This window comes from Populus alba, chromosome 4, assembly GCF_005239225.2.
Source record: "Populus alba chromosome 4, ASM523922v2, whole genome shotgun sequence".
Taxonomy (NCBI): domain Eukaryota; kingdom Viridiplantae; phylum Streptophyta; class Magnoliopsida; order Malpighiales; family Salicaceae; genus Populus; species Populus alba.
In genome coordinates, this window is record NC_133287.1 from 21,984,531 (window position 1) to 22,004,515 (window position 19,985).

Sequence of the window (19,985 nt, forward strand, 5' to 3'; positions counted from 1 at the left end):
TTCAATCAATGGCAGAGATTAGAACAACTGGAATGCCGAATCACCAGAGGAAGAAGATCCTGAATAGAGACCAAGCAAGCCAGGCTATGAGCTTCTCCAAGCGAGCGAAAACCTTGAAGAAGAAAGCTCACGAGCTTCAGACACTGTGTGATGTCAAGATTTGCATGGTCTGTTTTGGTCCTGACAGCACCGTCCAGACATGGCCAGAGGGTGCTGTGGAGGTCAAGGATGCAATCATGTCCTACAAAGGACTCGGTGATAGAAAGAAATACGAGAGCAGCCTCTTGGGTTATTTGCATGATAAAAAGATGAAGCTTGAAGTCAAGAAACGGAAGGTGATGAAGAAGAAGGTTAATAAAGAGCTCTTTGCCAAGTGGTCCGATCATGTTGATGGGTTATCTGATGAAGCTTTGAGGGACACAGTCAGCACTTTAGAGTCTAGATTGTTTGATTTGAAAGAGAAAATAAAGTTATGCATGCAGAGGGACAAGGTCGAGGCAATTCAAGATCATGTTGATATGGAACTTGAGATGGATGGATCATCCGTTCCTAGCAGTGCTGCTAGTGCAACTGCATGGCCAGCAGAGGTCATGGATACAAACATCAACGTTGTGGAAACTGTTGCTAATAATGACAAGGATGCAGCTTCCACCAGCTTTGAGATGCCACCACCACCAATAGATTCAAGTGACTGGATGGAGAATTTATGTAACTGGATGGCGAATGATGAAGCCTATCAGCATGGTTTTGAAAATGATGATTGGTTTAATGAGTGGGAAGCAACACAACAATGTGATGATTGTCAGCTGTAGTAGTTTTTGGCTTTCTTTTTTAATGTTAAGATGTATCTAGATTCTACACTACTAATTCTGCAACTCAAAGGTCTACTGAAAATTCAGTGCAAACAACAATTGAGAAGAAAAAAAATGTATGTATGATGGTCAATTAATCATGCCTATTTTACAGAGGAAAAATCGGTAATGAAATAAATAAAGAGAGTTTGACAACTCAGTACAAATACTTCAATTATCAATGAAATATTCTTGAATGTGTACTGTTTACAGTCACAGTGTTTACAATTTCTGAAAATCGAACATCAAAGTTATACAGGAATTAGAGTAATTAATAATGATCCTTGAACTGTACATATATGCCAACCGGAGTTGATAAAAATGCTATAGATATAGTAACAACAGCTTCCTCCTACCCACAAAAGATATAATATGATCCCTCTTAAGTCTTAACCATGATGCCATACTAGTCCTCCAGTCATTCTATTGATTTCTGTAAACGTTGATTTATAATATTTCTGTCCCACAAGAACATCATAAATCGTGTTGAATCACACCACTATTCGACATGCTTAAAGGATCTTGAATTTGATAAAATAGAATGAACTTACTGTTGTCACATCATGGAAGAACCGCCACATTGTGGAAGAATTATGCCAGAACTTCTTAGAGTGCCTTATTGTCTCCCATCTGATCTCGAGTATCCAAGGGCAAGAGAGATAAAACCCGCATCCTACAGAAAAAAGCAGCCTATCAAGATAAGTAGAAATGAAGCCAGTTTTTCATCTGAAAAGGATTATAAAATTTGGAAGAAGAAGCCCAAGACCTAAATCCAACAGCAACTTAAGGCTATTAAATTTCCTGATCTAAAAGAAGCCCATTAAATTTTATCCATCTCTGGCCATGGGAAGAATGATACCGAAAACACAACTTAAGGCTAGTGTAATTTCAAAATCAAGCTTGAGCACAATATTGATAAGCTGAGTGCTTTGTCACATTCTAACGAGCCGCACTCCTGAAGCTGCCCTCCATTACAGAGGCTCATTCAGCATTGTTCAAGAAAAAATGAGTTAAGTTTACCAATAACTCAAGCCCAGCAATTATAGTAGGCTGATGAAAGGATGAGTCCAAGAGTTCATAATTCTGATAATAACAAATGCTGTCAACATTAATACCCCAGACAATGTAAGCACATCCAAATGCTATTTCTTTTCAGTAGGAAAATAACTCAGCAAAGAGGAATCTTACGATAATGTATCTGCTGCATAAAATATTGGAAGCCTTCCCAATCCCACACCTTTCCATTTTCTTCTTTGTGAAAAAATAAGTTGCTCAGCCCCTGAACCTGTCGCAGCCAAAACAAACTGCAGGATATCTCTGTTACTACAGTAAAACCTAGCAAAATGGAAGCATGTGCTTTTGAGGAATTGGAAAATTGAGCAGAAAAAAAGGAATAAAACTATGTACCAGAGGAAAAAGAATGGCCATAACACCATAGCTCACAAGAGGAGAGAAGAAGAAAATAGCCAAAACACAAGGGCTTCCTGGAAAGACAAGGAAGAAATCACCACCATTAGGCAAAAGAACATTAACCTGCTATGTATAGAGTGTATTACAGGTTCCACATAGAACCACGTGTGGATTTTATCAAGCCAGTATCACTTTACAACAAGCAGCAGAGGAGCATGGAATCTCGAAGTTAATACAACCTTAAACATTATAATTTTCCTGGTAAAATTATTGGCTAAACACTAAGTGGCATCAACTCCAGTTGAAATAATATATTACCAAAACCAGCAAAAAAGGCCCAGTTAGATTCAAAGAAATCTAGCCTTTTGTCCAGAGCCACTTCAGATAAATTCCATTTGTACCTAAGAAAGTTAAATGCACAATTAGTAACTACCCAGTCAATAATAAGACAACAAATAGCAGATGTACATTCCTCACTTACTCGAAACAGTAGTAAGCATACATCCATGAAAGGAGTACAAAATTGAGCGCCTTTCCTATATGTGGTATAAATCCCGTAGCATAAACCTGCATGTAATTTTCAGGTATGAGAATTAAATAAAAAGCAGAGACACAGAAAAGTGGAGCCTTGTTAATTCCAAATCAAACACGTATCAGCTGATAAATTGCTTAAACAAAAAATAAGTTGCTGCGAGAAACTTGAATAGGATAAAAATGGAGGTAAAATATTAATAAAAAAAGAAAAAGAAGGATGCCATAGTATCTATCTATTCACATGCAAAGGGGCATAGTCTACCTCTAGAAAAAAGAAGGTCAAAAGAAGTATAGAATACACTTGCTCTCCAATACCAATCATAACCCTGCATAAAAAATTATAAAGAAAAAGTGAGCCATGCATGTTCATTGTCGAATAAGATTGTTTATTTGAGGCAAAGAAATGCAAGCAATGAGGAGCAAAGAGTCCATTCTAGAAACAAAATATTTACAGGTTGGAATCCTACCCTCCTAGACCTGCAGGCTTGTCCTTCAAGGCTGTATTTTCTGGGGTCTTGACCTCATTCTGACTTGAGAGTTCCAGTATATCATGCCCGTTTTTTCCCATTGCCGCAAAACCATACTTAGCAATATCATTGTACCTTGATTAAGAAATTAGTTGAAAACATTTGTGGATAAACGTCGAAAATTTTGTCAGGACATGCACTAAAACACTTGTAATGCAATTTTCAAAGTGTATGGTAAATCTGATGCAGACCACATAGGAAGCAAGATTAATGTTTTTCTGTAGACAAGGGTATGTCTGTATTTCCAGATTGTTTAAAGGAAATTCAGATCCAGAAAAACCTCCAAAGCTGTCATGCATCAAAAGTCATATGCTCAAACTTTCTAATTAATTTGATAAGATTTCAACTATTTGTTCATACGCTATTCTCCATTTATATGGGTCATGCACAGGGGCATACAGGAAGATATAGCAAGCAAAGTTAAGGGAGCATGAGAAGTTTAAACTCTACAACAAAATAGAATGGTGAAAAAGAAACATGGATAACGGAAAAAGGCTGTAAATAAAACAAAGAGAGAGGAGAAGAAACAGCGAAAAAGAGATGTTGATTGGATAGTGCAAACTAGATGAAGATAACTCTACTTGTAGAAGCATGGAAATTGCAAATTCCACTCTAAACTAATGCATCTTAAGATAGCCTTGGTATTGTAATTGACAAGCCACAGAAGCAGAATGTAATCTAGTACCTAAAAAACACAGATACTCATAACCTTATAAAGAAGATTGTGCCAAAAAAACCCCATCCAACTCACAGACACCATAAGCTGGCCAAACCAATCAAGGAAATATTAATTAAGTACAGAACGCATCAACAGAATAGGCATATAGAATGAGAGAACAATACCAAATTGTGCTCAGAATGATGCTAAATATGTACAGCGGATAGAACCAGAACACCTGCACATAGTGAGTGGATAAGGAAATTAACCTTGGTAACAATTAATAGATATCTACAAGAATATATTTGTGCACTAACACGCATATGCAAATCCACACATGCACGTATGTAAATTTGTTCACTCTGCGCCTATAATTCAAGAAACCATTGATTATACTGGCATGAGAATGGTGGTGAAGGAGAAAATGACCATAATGTTGTTTAATCATATCGACTATAAATAGAATACTAAAGGTCGAGATTGCAAATGGCGCTGAACCATGCTGTTTTACAAGACATGTAACAAAACCATATAAATGAAGATGACAAGCACAGAAGACTTACATAAAAGAGTTGTATGAGTCCAAGGCGCAAAGACGAGTAAAGTTTTGAAACACTGTCAAACGAGCACGGTCCTTGAGAAGAAACTTCTGAGCAATGATTAGGTAATATCCATAGTAATGTTGGGATGACCACTGATTTTAAAACAAGTATACTGCAGGGAAATGAAGACTCAAATATTCATATAATCAAATAACTAATGATGAACTGTTTTCAGCCTTTCTTAATTCAATAAACCAATAGAACGTGAATTTTGCATGCTTCATCAGGTTCTTGACATTTTCTCTAAAACTGACTAATACCCAGATAACAGCACAGCCTATAAACAATCCAGAAACCATCAAAAACATTATATATACAAAGAGAGAGTCAGTTTTACCTTCCTAAGAAAATAAAACCATTCAAAAGAAAACACTGCCCAGTTCGAACCAACAGATTTCTTGACCTGCCACCACAAGATTTAAAAAACAAAGAAGAAGAAAAAGAAAAATATAAACTTGATTCGTTGATTATTTTTTTTTTTTGGGGGGGGGGGGTGATAAACCTGGAGCAGAGAAAAACAACTCTGTGAAGACAGCAAGCTTCCCTGAAACCTTCAAGCCATAGTAACAATCCTTGCTTTAATTTTGGTCTCAATATGCCTATGAAGCGCTTCGTCGTTTCCATTCAATTCAATTGTGGAGAGGAAGAGAGAGAGAAGGGGGGGGGGGTAACAGGGACGATGGATACAGAGAGACATGAAAAGACAAGGACTTCGGCTTGACTTTATTACCTTAATTAACTCATGACTTTGCTTACGTGACAAGCTTGTATTGGTTCCTAACTATCCATTTTCATTCTTCTGAGAGCAGAAAGATTATTTTATTATATTTTTGAAATGTTTTTGATGTATATTAAAAATAAATTTTAAAAAATAAAAATATATTAAAAAACAATTATTAGTATAATATCGAACATTACCTCGATCTAACTTAAAAATAATATTAGTTTTTCAAAAAATTTAAAATAATTTTTTTAAATTTTTTTTTAAAAACTAAATTATTTAATTCAAGTATTAAATTGAGACTCTCAGATAAAGTCTTAAAAGCTTCTCAATTTATAATTCTTAAGTAATTTGTTTTTGAAAATAACTTTGTATTTGAGAGCTATTGTTATTCTTATTTTTTTGTATTTAAATTAAGTTGTATATGTTAATTAATAATTATATATTAAAATTGATATAATTTTTATTTTTCTAAATTATATAATAAAATATCATCTTTGATTTTCAATTAATATATTTGACTCAAAAGTAATTAGTGGTGAATATTTTTAAAATAATAAAGATATTTTCCAAGCTTGGATTTAAAAAAAAAAACAAAAATATATACTTTAAATAATTTATTGATGTTAAATCCGGCAAGGGGGTAAGGTGCCTAGAAATAAGAATGTGAGTTTTTAAACTATTAAATAAGATAAATTACTGACATGTTATTATTTGAAACTACATAATAAGTAACTTTATATGTATATAGATACACGAGACTTTAATGTTTCTTTAAAATACCTTAAAACTCTTTTACAACTTTATCAATGTGCAGTTGTAGGATTACACATATATTGATATAGCTTGTTGACAATATAGGCCATGTATAATCTTGTTAAGCAAAAATATTACATAGAACCAACAACAACTTGACAATACAATTAGGTCATATATTCTAATAAAAAAAATTTGGGTTATATATTGGATCATCATCAAGATACTTAGTTGTAGATTGAAGAAAAGATGAGTTTTTACTTACTTAGCACCATCTATCTTAGTTTTGGCCAACAAATCTTAAAGATATTTGTGTTGTGATGTAGAATATCGTTATCTTTTCTAATGACTTCAATACCTCAAAAGTAATGAAGATCACCAAGATTTCTTAAACAAAACTAAGGCTTATTATCAATATAAATTGACTAACCATGATGGGATTGGTTCACATGATGATTATGCCATCCACATAAACAAATATATACAAGACTTCAATACCATGTTTATAAATAAACAAGGAGGAATCAATGTGTGAACATGTAAAAACCAGCAGTAAGCAAAAAAAAACTCAATATTTAGAACCATGCTTTTAGAGCCTGCTTCAAGCTATAAATGAAATTATGTAATTTGCATACATATTGAGGGTATTTATCATTAATAAAGCCTTGTGTTTATGCCATATATACCTTTTATTTGAGACTTCCATTAAGAAATGCATTAGAGATATCTAATTTTTTTAATGTCCAACCTTTAGAAATTACAAGACCTAGTATAATTCTAATCATAATGGCCTTAATAACTTGGCTAAAAGTAGCTAATTAATTGATTACTTCTTATTTGGTATAACTTGTTACCATTAACCTTGTTTTGCACCTTTCCATTGTCTTATTTGCCTTATGTTTGTGCTTGAATACCTATTTATTGCCTATAACATTAGCATTAGGTGGTTTTGGAACCAAAATTCATATGCCATAAGAAATTAATATTGTAAGCTCAGTTGCTATGACAACTTCTCATTTTGGTTGTTGCATTATTTTAGTGTGAAAAATTGGTTCTTTCACATACTTGTTATTGGTGCTAGTAAGAAAAACTTGTTTCTTTTTGGGATTTGGCCTTAAAGTCATGGGGTGTGTTCTCACCAATTTTGTAGTTGTAGAATCAACTTGTGATAATAGTTAATGGAAAATTATTACAAGAGCCTCTATAAAAACTACAATTTAGTTGATGTTCTCTTCAACATTGAAATTTTCTAACATGTTCACTCTATTAGTTGATTTAATTTGTTAAGTAATAACAATATTTTAAGGTGTTGAAATAGGGTTATTAGTTGAGGAATCAATAAGATTAGTATTTGTAGGTGGTGGAGGTTGGAGGGACTATAGACACCTAGGATTATAGTAAAAAGAATTGGTTATAGTATGTTGACATTTTGTTCTTGGAGTGACCTTCTAAGAATTGAGATACTTAAACCATTTTTTAATTTATACATGAAATAACTCTCATCAAACTTGACATGTCTACATGTATAAGTCTTATTTGTATCTAAATTAAAACACAAATAACCAAAATGATTAGGTGAATATCCTAAGAAAACACAAGGTCTACTTCTATAAGCAAACTTATAGGTATTATATGGTTTTAGCATAGAATAGATAGTACAACAAATTTTTTTTAAGAAATTTATAATCAGGTGAACTCTCAAATAATTTCTCAAAAGGACTAGCATTATTCAACACGAGCATTCTATTAATCAATTAACATATTGTTGCAAAAGCATATGACCAAAATCAAAAGGGAACACTAACATGAACCAACAAAGTGGGACCAATATCAACTAAATGCCTGATTTTTCTTTCTAAGACTCTATTTTATTTATATGCATGTGGGCATGCAATCCTATATTAAATACCATGCTATTATAATACTTGTTTACAACTATACTTACAACCCTAGTCTAATTGTAAGGTCTTTAACTCTTTACCAAACTGTCTTTCTATCATTAAATAAAAATTAACAAATATCTGATAAACATCACTCTTTCTTTGAATTGGATACATCCATGAAAATCTTGAAAAATCATCAATAAAAAACACAAAAAAACTTCTTTATTAAAAGAATTAATAGAAGTTAGTCCCCAAACATCTAAATGCATTAAGTCTAATGGTTTAGTTTTAATGGAACATATACTAGAAAAAGTAGACCTACTCATCTTCCTTAAGTATCAAGAACATACAACTGTTTAGATACATTTATTGCATCAATATAAGGTAACTAAAATCTTCTAATGATAGATAAAAGGGAAGAATAATTTAAGTGCCCTAATCTCACATGTCAATCCTCTAAATCTGCCTTCTCTTTTCAATAAAGGCTTTTGCTCTTAAATTGCAATTTTACGGTCCAATCCCAAAGAGCCTTTACAATCCATCTTCAGTATGGCCTCTAAGCAAGGTTGTTTAAGTTTTTTGGTCCTTCATAGAAAAATAATTAGAGTGGAATTCAAAGAAACAAGAGTTGTCTTTTTGTAAATTTATTAACAAAAAAAAAAGTTTCTTTAAATCCTATGAGCATACAAAATGTGTTTGAGTTTATTTGAATTTGCTCCTAATAAAATGGATTGGCCTATATGTTTAATTGGGATACCATTATCATCATCAATAATAACAATATGTACCTTTATAATCCTTAGAGATATGCAAACTAACAAGATCTAAAATCATATGATGACTAGTAGCAGTGTCAGGAAACCAATTTAAATCATCGATAAAGATGGTAAATGTAGTCATATTTGAGATGGGTGAATCAAAATTCCTTTCATACCTTTTTTTTGGTTGAATGATTCTTTCACCTACAGATCCGAGGAAGACCCTTGTTGAATTTCTTAGAATTTCTGAAACTATTACCTTATTAATTGTTATTGTTATTGTGATTCTTATTATTAGTAGTGGTTTAGCAACATTACTAGTAGAGGCAGGTGAATGAATAGAGTTTTCCATCAAAATTTCATAAGCAATTAATTGACCTGATAGATCATGAAATGTGACATGATCTTTTTGGGAAGAAATGGTTGTAATAATAGGATGATACTCATATGGTAAGAGTATGAAAATATTGGCATTAAATCCTGTATTAAAAATTTGTAATCCTGCAAATGTTAAAGTATCATCAATTAACTTTGCTTTCTTTTAAAAATTGTGTCATAATTTTGAAAGCTAATGTCAACTCTTTCAAGGCCAAATGGAGTTGGAGTTGTATGTTGTTTAAGACAAAATTAAAAGCTTGTTTTAGTGCTTATCAAGCATCATAAGTTGTTGTCATTCCAATGACATATGGACAAACTTCTTCTATCAAAAAAGAAAAAAAATTCAACTCAGCAACATTTGATCCTTATAAAACAAGTTTGAGACTCTAGATTAGGTTTAACTTGGTTAGATCATGCATTAAAAACTTGTGGAGAAAGAGCTGGTTTAACGTCTTTAATATGACAATTAAGATTGTAGCAGTTCAAAATTTATGTGAATTAGGTATTTTAAATAAGATAATTGGATGAGGTTAGTTTGATAGAGAAAGATTAATGAGAGAAAGGCATGGTAGGGGGTAGTAAGGTAGGAAGAGAAATAAAAGAAGGTTAAGAGGTCGTAGAAGTAGAAGAAGATGAAATTGTCATGTGTGTTTGTTATAATACCATGTTTGAATAGAAACAGATGGAGAGCAAAACTCTTCATTATATTCATTGAATGTGTCATTTATAAATACAAATTACTGAGTGAACTTTTAAACTATTAAATAAGATAAAACATTGATTTATTTTTATCTAAAACTACCTAATCTTTTTTAATTTAAATAATTTTAATTATATATTTGAATATTTCTAACTTGGAGGAGAATGTGTTGGCTCATAAAGAAAACGAGAAAAATAATAAAGAGTGTGTGGTGTTGGTGGATCCAACTAAATATACCAAACTCAAACTCATGCTTTTGTTAAACTGTTGTAAACCTATTTTTGATTCTTGCTATTGATGACTTGGTTATTAAGAAAAGAAAAGGGGAATTAGTGTGCTGATAATTAGGTTAAGTTCATATTTGACATTAAAAGTAGGTTATAGTTATAGTTATGGTTGTGGTGCAGTAAGGAAAAAAGATGTTTAAAACAACCGAGTTTTTTGTACTTTTTAACTTAGGGCTTAAATAGGTTTCATATAAAAGTTGTTTTAATCCAAACATGGAAAGTTATCTTTTGATGTTAGAAGCTCCAAAGGCATGGTTACTCTTTGCCCCAAACGAATCCAAAGTTGGATGTTTGGTAAAATATGAATTTGCAAATATGGAATACTTCACCTCCAAGTCTAAGTAATCTTTTACAAGTTAATTGATGTAGGATAAGATAGTGTACTACAAGTATAAAGAAGTCGAACTCTATATAGAAGATGGAGACTTAAAGAAAGAAGAGAGAAACCCTATAAAAAAAAATGGTGAATCTCTATAGAAGATGGTTGGAGAGTCGGAAAAAAAAAAAAAAAACACCCTTGAAGCATGGTTATAAAAATTGACCTAGAAATCAACCTAGAGCAAGTCCTAGGTCACAGGTTAGGAGGATTGACAAAAAAAATCAAAACGATGTTGTTTTAACAAAGAAGATTCAGGAAAAAAATCAATGGCTTGATTGGGTTAATCAGGTCAATTTAAGTTTCTGACCGGGTTAGTTGAGTTTTTTTTCTAATTTTTCCTCAACTTAAACCGATCCAGGTCTTGGGTTAGCTAAGTCTAGACTTGACATGTCAGACTAATATGAGTTTTAAAATAATGCCTCGTAAGAAAGGGTTCAAATAAATAAAAAAAATACACACTCAATTCTAAGAGAAACCTATAATCGAAGAGGTAAAGCAGCTTTCTAACATTTCATGCCCATAAGCAAAACTAATCTTTAACAAATCAAAGTGTTCCAAGTTTGGGAACCATGTCATGAGATGGATATGGTACGTGTGTGTTTGACATTGCGGTTTATGGTGTTTTTTAAAAGTGTTTTTCACTTAAAAATTCTTCAAAATAATTTTTTCAGATTTTTTTTTTTTTTTTACACAAACACATCAAAATCATCGTATAACACTAAAAAATACATCAATTTGATGTTTTTTTACACAAAATACACTTTTAAAAAGCATCCAAAAATAAAAGTTCCAACACTCTCAAACACCTTTTAAAGTCATGCATCACACTTCCTTTATAGCTTAAATTAGTTAGATGACTCGCACTATACTAGACCAATTTTTCCTGATATAAAGAAAAGGATGTTAATGCGACACCAGCATTTTCAAATTAGTAAGAAAAAACTAAGCTTTAGGTGACTAAAAAGACTACACGTGTTGTCAGAGGAACAACTTGAAAAGAAAACCAAACAAAATATCATGAAGGGAACATTTGATGCTTATATTCAATCAATTAATTTAATTTAATTTTTAAAAAATATATTTTAAAAAAACCTAAATTTAATAAAGAAAAAAAACATAACTCAAGTGGTCATGTCATTTTCAAAAGGATTGAAAAAATCCAATAGAAAGTGAAAACAAAAGAGCCTAATTTCTAATAAAACAAATATCAAAGGATAAAACTGAAAAAAAAATGAATTTATAAAAAATATCAAGCAAACTCGGAATGAACATTTTAAACCCTAGTTAATCTTTTAAATTCATAACTGTTAAATCCTAGACCCAAACTCAATAAATAAATTCATCACCCAACCAATTGAACGTTAAATGATGAAACTGGAAAAAAAAAAAATATCAGCCTCAAAAAATTTCTAATGTAGAAAAAACAACAATAAAAAATGAGGATTAAAATTGATAGGACTAAAAAACTAAAAAACAATGAAAATATAAAAGAAATTCAATTTTAAAAATGTTCTAAAAAAAAAAAAAAAATAACGATTAAGTTTGACATATGAAAAAAAATTCAAAGGGGATGAAACTAAAAAAATTCTAATTTAAGAAATTATTTGAAATAAAAACAAAAGGAGGTAAAAAAAACAAAAAGTAATTTTGAAGGAAAAAAACAAATTATAGGATATCTTCAAAAATTTGAAGGGTTAGCACGAAAATCAAGAGGTGAGGGGGAAGGGGAAAAAAGGGTTATCGACTCCAAACCAGAAATCCAACGACCACACGCGTCATCCAATCATGGAGGCATCACCGAGATGAATCCAATACTATCCTAAAAGGCAGTGTTTGGCCATTGAACAACGCTATTTGCATCATCCAAAGCACAGTCAGAGTGTTCACTTATTGCCTTAATTTTCATCTTTATCAAATGACTAAATTAACAACTAGAATCTAAAAACTACAAATAAACCAAAATAAAAGGATATAAACACCATAAACTCAAGCTTATTCATTTTTTTATATATTTCAGTGGCAAAAAAGGTTATTTTATTGTTTCAAAACAAATAAATGGTCTAAAAAGCCCTCGAGTGCTTTTTTGTTTTTATTTTTAATGGTATGAGTGTAATTTTATTGTGTAAATAATATTGAAAAACAGAAAAGCTCCTGAATAAAATATATATACTTTTTACAAAAAAAAAAAAACAAAATCATTTCACTGTGCTAAAAAAAGCATATTAACAAATTTATCCCAGATAATTTTATAATGGCTAATAAATCCCCTGGAAAGGATAATTTTACTTCTAGTTGCAAGTTTGGCTGGTTTTGTTAGAAGGATGAAAAAGTCATTTTACTATTTCAATAATCATTATAATGTTTCTTGTGTTATATTATTTTGCTGATGCATTTAAAGTTTTTGTTAATTTTATAGAACTAATAGCACGTCAAATCAAAATTATTATGCTTTTAATAATTTGATTCTAAAGTTATCATGCTAAAATAAGCAGTCGTGGCTGTAAGCTTTGACGTTTGAAGCTTTCCAAAGGACAATGTGTTTTGAAGCACGTGGTTATCGCCGTAAATATTTCATTTAATTTTCCGACCCGGAGTGTAGCTGACAAAACAGCAGAAAGCCAGGAGAATCAATTTCAGCATATCCATCTTCTTCCCTGCTGCCTCATCTCTCTGTCTATCTCTTCGCTCAGTCCCGCATTCAATAGAGATGTCTCTGTCGCGACTTCACTTGCCAAACTTCCAACAATGCTCCTCTCCTCTCTCTTCCTCCCTTTCTCTCCCTCCATGTTTTCATGTCCCTTGCTCTCAAAGACGACGGCCACATACCACTTGGAGCAGCAGCATTGCTTGCTGCTTGCCCCAGCAGCTGCAATCTGTTGCTGTTATTGAGAAAAATGAGACTAGTACTAGTGTACTGTCTGAAAGAAAAGTGATTCGTTTCGGTTTGCCTAGCAAAGGACGCATGGCTGCCGATACTCTCGATCTCCTCAAGGTAATGTTACTGCATTCTACATCAGTGCATGGTACTGTCTGTCTCTTTCAATTTTCTGTTTTGTCCCCACATATATAAATGAAGTCTGTCTTGATTATTGTTTAGGATTGTCAGTTGTTGGTGAAGCAAGTCAACCCTCGACAATACGTTGCAGAAATTCCTCAGGTTTCTAATCTCTCTCGAGATGTTAATTTGATTGATACTATATACGATAAACAGGCATATGTAATAGTTTTACTGCAACTACTCTTGTCTCTTGTACAGCTTTCCAACATGGAAGTGTGGTTTCAACGACCCAAAGACATTGTAAGAAAGTTGTTGTCAGGAGATCTGGACATTGGAATTGTGGGTTTTGATACTTTCAGTGAATATGGACTGGTAAGCAGAATTAAGGACTAACTATAGTGTACTGTGGAAGTTATTTGGCTATCTTTTTTTTACTTGCGATTTATGTCTATTCATTGATGTCTATGAGATCCAAGCTGGAGAAGTTACTCACCCCTTTTGTGTATTAATTAAAACATTGAATCTTCTTTTAGTGAGTAATTACTGTTCATTTATTAGAACACATTGAATCTTTTTCTCCCCTTTTTAGTTTCAACCTCATAGAGACAACTGATTTTATGTGTTTTTGAAATGTTGGCATTGAGATTCAGTGTAGAAAACCGTTGGCACATGTTCTTGTTCGATTCTTAAAGCATTTCCATCTCTAGAAGTTAGGTTAAAATGCGATAGGTGCATGTTTAAATTGGTGATACATTATCTCCCTTCGTTTTTCCTTTCCTAAATTGTGAATAGCTGGAACATGGTAAATGTTGCTACTGTTGCTAATGGTCAAATCTCAATTATCAAGGGTTCTTGAGTGTTGCTGTTGTTAATGATGATTTATAATTGAACAAATCTCAACTACATAAAGGGTTCCCTGCAATACAAAGACAACTGAATTCTTGTACCATGCAAAATACTTGGTATACACAGGCTTTAGAAGGCCATAAACTCTTACTGCAAAGCTAAATTCCCAAGCTTAGGATCGAGCGTTGGTTATTTTATAAATGTAGGCCAAACTTCAGTTATATTTATGTTTCTTTACCTGGTGAATTCAACTGTTGTTTCTCTGTTTTAATATGAAAAAGTATATGGTTGGAGAAATGAAAATCATTTGGTTGCATCATTTCCTTTCCAAGCTTGTTTCTGTTTCTTTCTATCACAATTAAAGAGTGCATTTACATTGGAAACTTATTATTCAATCTAAAACTCCTTGTCAGGGAAATGAAGATCTTATCATTGTTCATGATGCTCTTGGATACGGGGACTGCCGTTTATCCCTTGCAGTAAATTTTCCCTTTTTCTACTTGAAGTCAACTTCAACCTTTGAAGCTGATTTGCACATAGTTTTCACCGTCCATAACATTTCATTTTTTTTTTCCTTTCAGATTCCTAATCATGGGATATTTGAAAGTATAAATTCACTGAGGGAGCTATCACAAATGCTTCAATGGACAGCTTCGAAACCTCTACGAGTAGCTACTGGCTTCACTCACGTATGATAACTTTATTATAACATACCCTGATCAATGCTTTCTGGGAACATTTTCTCTTGCATTTGCCTTTGGTGAACCATTTGAATTTAATTCTCTTTTGCCTTTATCTACAGCTTGGTCCTAAATTTATGAAGGATAATGGGTTCGTGAATGTGACATTTTCAACTGCTGATGGAGCACTGGAAGCTGCTCCTGCGGTGAGAATCGATTCTTTAACATAAGTGAATCACTTTTTTCCTCGTCTAATATTGTTTTGAATGATTTGATATTTCAGGTAAGCCTGAATGAAAAGCCAATAGAATGTTGCTAGTATCTAAGCTTATTTATACAGTTATTGTATGTCATATATTTACTACCATTACATATTGAAGATTTAGCTTCATGACACCGGCCCTTTCTCTGCTTCTTTTTTTTTTTTGGACTTCTTTTCTCTTGCGTTTACAGGACAACTATTTTGAATTTATAATGAACATAATCTTTTCACCGATTAGAAAGTGCCCCAGCCCCTTCTTTGTTAGGTTTCTTTTCTTTTGCTTAGTTTTTATCCTTGTCTATTTTGATTCTTTTTACAGGAATTAACTATTTGGTGTTTTATAATAAACTTTATCTTTGCACAGATTAGAAAGAGAATTTCGAAAGTCCAACTTTCTTTCTAGTCTGGTGCATTGATGCAAAGAGAAACAGGGAAGAATCCTGTTTTTTTTCTTGGCCCACCGAGGTTCTTGCCTCGTGAATGAGGTTCTTGGAAGATAGTTTTGATTTATTTCACCACAACTCAGCAGGCTGCAGTGGACATACAGTTCTTACGTGATCCCCCAGTTCATCATTTCATATTTATCAATCTTCTTTTTTTCCTGCAGAAACAAATTATGAGACATGCTCAACTTTTCTTTTATATGACATTGTCTTTCCGTTTGATTTTTCTCATTAAACTATTAACAAATCGGTAAATAGCTTTACAGAATTCGACTGTCTTCACTAACCATGAAAATCCATTGACCTGTAATTTCAGTGCAGTGAGAATATTTCATTTCAATTTTCAACATTTAGACATTGTCATTGTTAATGTTTTAGTCCTGGAGGTTAGTCAGGAAAAAAGGAGTTGATAAGGTCAAGATTTCAGTTCATAATCTAGAAAAGATTACATGACTTGATCCTGTTGAGCTGCACTTCTGCAGCTGTGTCTCTTGCTTCTTGGTTTAAGAGTTTCTTATCTTGGATGATGATGCTCTGTATCCCCACGCTTACATGGAGATTACATGTGTTCCTCCCTTCCCCGTCTTCTCTTTATCCTCTCTTTTCTTTGAAATCGTGCATCACAGTATTTATTTGTTTTTCATTGGATTATTTGCATGAGTCAAAAGTTAAAGATCTGACCTTGTTGACATGCTGTGAATATTCAGTGACTAACATGTTAATTTCCATCCAACTTTTCACGTTTTGACATCCTATTGGTTAGAGATATTTTAAGCCAGGTGGGGCTGCAATGAGGTCAAGTGTTCTTAATCTGGAAAATTTTAATTATCATTAACAATAGTCTTAATGAGCTGCACTTCTGCTCTATTCACTTGCGACTTCCACCTCTTGAGCAATCATAATTATGTGAATTTTATAGTCTGGCCATACACATGTATCTACTGAGACTATCGTTTTTCTATTATTGTAGATGGGGATAGCTGATGCTATTTTGGACCTTGTGAGCAGTGGAACAACACTGAAAGAAAACAACTTGAAAGAAATTGAAGGTGGAGTTTTGTTGGAGAGCCAGGTATGCGATCAAGGTGCATTGAAGCTCAGTCGAGGGTTTCTCTTTTCTTTTCTTTTCTTTTCTTCCTTTTTGTTTATAACCTGTCTAAATAACTGGTTTTACATTCTGCCTTTAACACGTTTTGTCTTGCCTTAAAATCCATACATTCTTCAGGCCGTTCTTGTTGCTAGGAGAAAATCATTGGTCGAACAAGAGGACGTGAGGTGCAGAACAAAAGAGATTCTAGAAAGATTTGAGGCTCATTTGAGGGCGGTTGATCAGTTCACGGTGTGGTTATCATCTTTCTCAATCTTCACTCTCCCACCTTATTCTCTTTCCTGTTCACGTTCTGTTGTTTTAACACTTTCTCATCTCATGGCAGGTGACTGCACACATGAGAGGAAGTAGTGCAGAGGAAGTGGCTGGACGAGTGTGCAGCCAACCATCTTTGTCCGGATTGGAGGTGAGGTTTGAGACAGAAGCAAACTTTCTCGTGCCCTCTATCTTTAGTTTAAGATCCAATTAATGACTAGCATATCCGGTATTTTTGCTTGACGAAACTCACACTACCAAAACGGGAAAAATCAAAGGCCAAAGCCTCATGAGGCCGAGAATGCTGAGATGCTAACCACCTATCTACCCCCTCAGGTTTTTTGCAATTTGGAAGCTCATCTGTGTTCTTTTTATTACAGGGACCTACTATAAGTCCAGTTTTCTGCAAACATAATGGGAAGGTTACCCCTGATTACTATGCTATAGTGATATGTGTTCCAAAGAAAGCAATATACAAGTCTGTGCAGCAGCTGAGAGAGGTGAGTTGTCTAACCATAATAGACTAACAGAAGCATGATGCCGTGATACACAAACTGGATCCATATTCAATGCTGAGAAGAGTGCACTTGATGTTCTGTTTATTCTTACTCTCGCTGTCAGTTGCTGTAAATCTAATCAGGAGGGGTTTGGGTCGGTGGAGTGGTAATCTTGTCTCATTGAACAGTTCATCCCTCAGTCTCTGTAGATAACTTGTATATCAATGATGGCTCTGCATAACTTAACTTGGCAATCCTGACACGACAAACTTTTGGTTTGGTGTGGACATGACAGGTCTCCAGAACCCTTCTATATTGGCTTGAATTCTATTATGTGTATGTGACAATGTCGTAACATCACTCTGTGAACTCTACACTTTTACCTCCGATGCATGCATTTAAACCATGGCTAGATTTATTATCTGAATCCCAACCTAACAGGACTGGGTTAACATGGCTTCTTGTACATATTTTGATGTAGATTGGAGGCAGCGGTGTTTTAGTTTCTCCTTTAACTTACATTTTTGAGGAAGTCACGCCAAGATGGAAGGAGCTTCTTTTAAAACTGGGGTTGTAATTTAGGGTTCTACCACTTCCTTGCAAATTTGAGCCGCTCTCAAGGTCGAAAAGCTTTGTCAAGTTTAATGAATGAGCAGGAAGGGAAGAAAACGTGTCAACAAGGCTCTGGTGACTCATGAATTTGTTGACAGTCTGATTCTTTAATGTTCTTTCATGTCATGTTTTGTCTTTAATTTATTCTAAGTCTTTAAATTAAAATTGAATAAAGATGATTTAATATTATAACAAGAGCCCGTTCCATTTCAGTGTTTACCTGGACATAAATTATTATAGATTGAAGCTGTGTGATGATAAAATTATATTTGGCAAAGAAATTTGTGAAGCATGCACTTAAGGGTAAGATTATCTCTTCCATGTTATATATTTGGCATTGAAAAAATAACTGGGGATAAAATGATCCATTTAGGTGTTTTTTTGCTACAATAAAGACATTGTTTACTCTTCAGAACACAAAATTTTAACTTTAAGTTTAGGGTTTTTTTTTTATTTTTTCAAAAAAAATAAAAATAAATAGTGAAGATGTAACCATGTTCTTGGGGGAGAAAACATATATTTGTTGAGGGGCTTCTCCGTCCTTTTTTTTTATTGAAACAGTTCAAATACAAAATTATTCCTTGGGTTTCAACAAAAACAATGGTGCATGTAGGGTGTTTTAGTCATTTCCATAAGGTTTTATTGTAAATATCATGTTGGGTCAAGGTAATTGGGTACTTATATGTATATAAATTATTATTTATATTCAGAATTGGTTGATGCGTACTGTGCACGCTCCAGCAAGTTCTTGGGTTTTTCCCTCCCTCTTCTTCTAGAAAAATCACTTTATCTGTTGCAAAAAAAAAAAAAAAAAAAAAAAGATGGTCCAGATATTTTTATGTTAAATTAACTTTGTTCTTCATTCGTTGATAGACTATAGCAAAGTGAGTCTAACATGCTTTACAAACTCAAGTAAACGTGGTAAAACATGTTTGTCAAACCCAAGTTAATGGGTTAGTCATGTTTGTCATATCCTATTGCCTGACGTACTAGACCATGCAAGCGTTTGACCTGTTTCTTTTTTTCATATGTTATTTTTTTTTTTTTAATTTTTTAAAAAATAATGTATTATTTGTGTATATTTTTTCAAATAAATTTTTGATTTATGTTTTAATAAGATTGTGCTTATTTTAAAATGATATTGATTGCGTTTAGTTTTTAGGGAGATAAGTACGATTTCATCCATGGTTTTTTCTTAATTTTATATAGATTTTTTTATAGGAATTTTTCATACATGTGCAGTCATGCATTGTTTATATTTTTTATATATATATATATATTATTATTCAATAAATTTTATGTGGATCTGACATGTTTCCCACACCAAGGTGTCAGCCAAATCCAAAGTGTATGGACCAAGCAAGTAGCCAAGTCTAAAATAACGTAAGTCAGGTATTTTATCAGAATCAAGTAAAGTGAGTCTAACATGTTTGCCAGAGTCAAGGCACCTGGACTTAGCATCAGCTAAGTTCAAAGTGGGTGGACTTAGGGGGTAACCAAGTCCAAAGTAACATGGGTTTATCATGTTTTTCAAATCCAAGTAAACATAGGTTAGGCATTTTACCGGACCCAAGTAACTTTGGTCTGCCATATTTGCCAGACCCAAGGCACCTGGACTTGGTGCCAGTCAAGTCTAAATTGCATAGACCAGGCGGGCAGCCAAGTCCAAAGTAACGTGGATCAGATATTTGGTCAAACTCAAGTAAACATGGGTCAGATATTTTGTCAAACCCAAGTAACATGGGTCTGGCAAGTTTGCCAACCCAAAACCCCTGGACTTGGCTAGCGTCAAGTCCATATAACTTAGGTTTAACATGTCTGTCAGACCCAAGTAAGCATA

At 33.3% G+C, this 19,985-nt stretch overlaps 2 protein-coding genes across 3 annotated transcripts; one reads left to right on the forward strand and one right to left on the reverse strand.

Annotated features, from left to right (window-relative positions):
* Nucleotides 1-999: 999 nt before the first annotated feature.
* On the reverse strand, nt 1,000-5,263 carry LOC118038832 (protein EI24 homolog). Of its 2 annotated transcripts, XR_004685838.2 has the most exons (12): nt 5,085-5,262; nt 4,920-4,985; nt 4,544-4,694; nt 4,166-4,218; nt 3,263-3,397; nt 3,058-3,121; nt 2,743-2,828; nt 2,580-2,662; nt 2,259-2,335; nt 2,040-2,155; nt 1,403-1,524; nt 1,000-1,309 (listed from the first exon to the last, which is right to left on the reverse strand). XR_004685838.2 is itself a non-coding variant. In XM_035045274.2 (11 exons), exons 1-11 carry the CDS (start codon nt 5,204-5,206, stop codon nt 1,458-1,460), a joined length of 1,020 nt encoding a protein of 339 aa, XP_034901165.1. In that variant the 5' UTR covers nt 5,207-5,263; the 3' UTR covers nt 1,000-1,457. The 2 variants fall into 2 exon arrangements, 1 of the variants encoding a protein (XP_034901165.1); XM_035045274.2 differs by having other exon boundaries at nt 1,000-1,524; nt 5,085-5,263.
* Nucleotides 5,264-12,984: 7,721 nt separating this feature from the next.
* On the forward strand, nt 12,985-18,376 carry LOC118038831 (ATP phosphoribosyltransferase 2, chloroplastic). Its single transcript, XM_035045273.2, has 11 exons — nt 12,985-13,436; nt 13,542-13,601; nt 13,701-13,814; nt 14,702-14,767; nt 14,870-14,977; nt 15,091-15,174; nt 16,644-16,745; nt 16,899-17,012; nt 17,107-17,187; nt 17,417-17,536; nt 18,015-18,376. The coding sequence occupies exons 1-11, from the start codon at nt 13,152-13,154 to the stop codon at nt 18,108-18,110; spliced, it is 1,230 nt and encodes a 409-aa protein (XP_034901164.1). The 5' UTR covers nt 12,985-13,151; the 3' UTR covers nt 18,111-18,376.
* Nucleotides 18,377-19,985: the final 1,609 nt, after the last annotated feature.

What these genes read in the sequence shown, in the direction of transcription:
- LOC118038831 (XM_035045273.2), top strand. Translation starts at nt 13,152, where the DNA reads ATGTCTCTGTCGCGACTTCACTTGCCAAACTTCCAACAATGCTCCTCT. An exon ending in TAGCTACTGGCTTCACTCAC is followed by an intron (nt 14,978 to 15,090) that starts GTATGATAACTT and finishes CTTTATCTACAG; the next exon opens with CTTGGTCCTAAATTTATGAA. An exon ending in GAGTTTTGTTGGAGAGCCAG is followed by an intron (nt 16,746 to 16,898) that starts GTATGCGATCAA and finishes TACATTCTTCAG; the next exon opens with GCCGTTCTTGTTGCTAGGAG.
- LOC118038832 (XM_035045274.2), bottom strand. Translation starts at nt 5,206, where the DNA reads ATGGAAACGACGAAGCGCTTCATAGGCATATTGAGACCAAAATTAAAG. An exon ending in ATCATTCTGAGCACAATTTG is followed by an intron (nt 3,398 to 4,165) that starts GTATTGTTCTCT and finishes TTCTTAATCAAG; the next exon opens with GTACAATGATATTGCTAAGT. An exon ending in TATGCAGCAGATACATTATC is followed by an intron (nt 1,525 to 2,039) that starts GTAAGATTCCTC and finishes TTTTTTCTGTAG; the next exon opens with GATGCGGGTTTTATCTCTCT.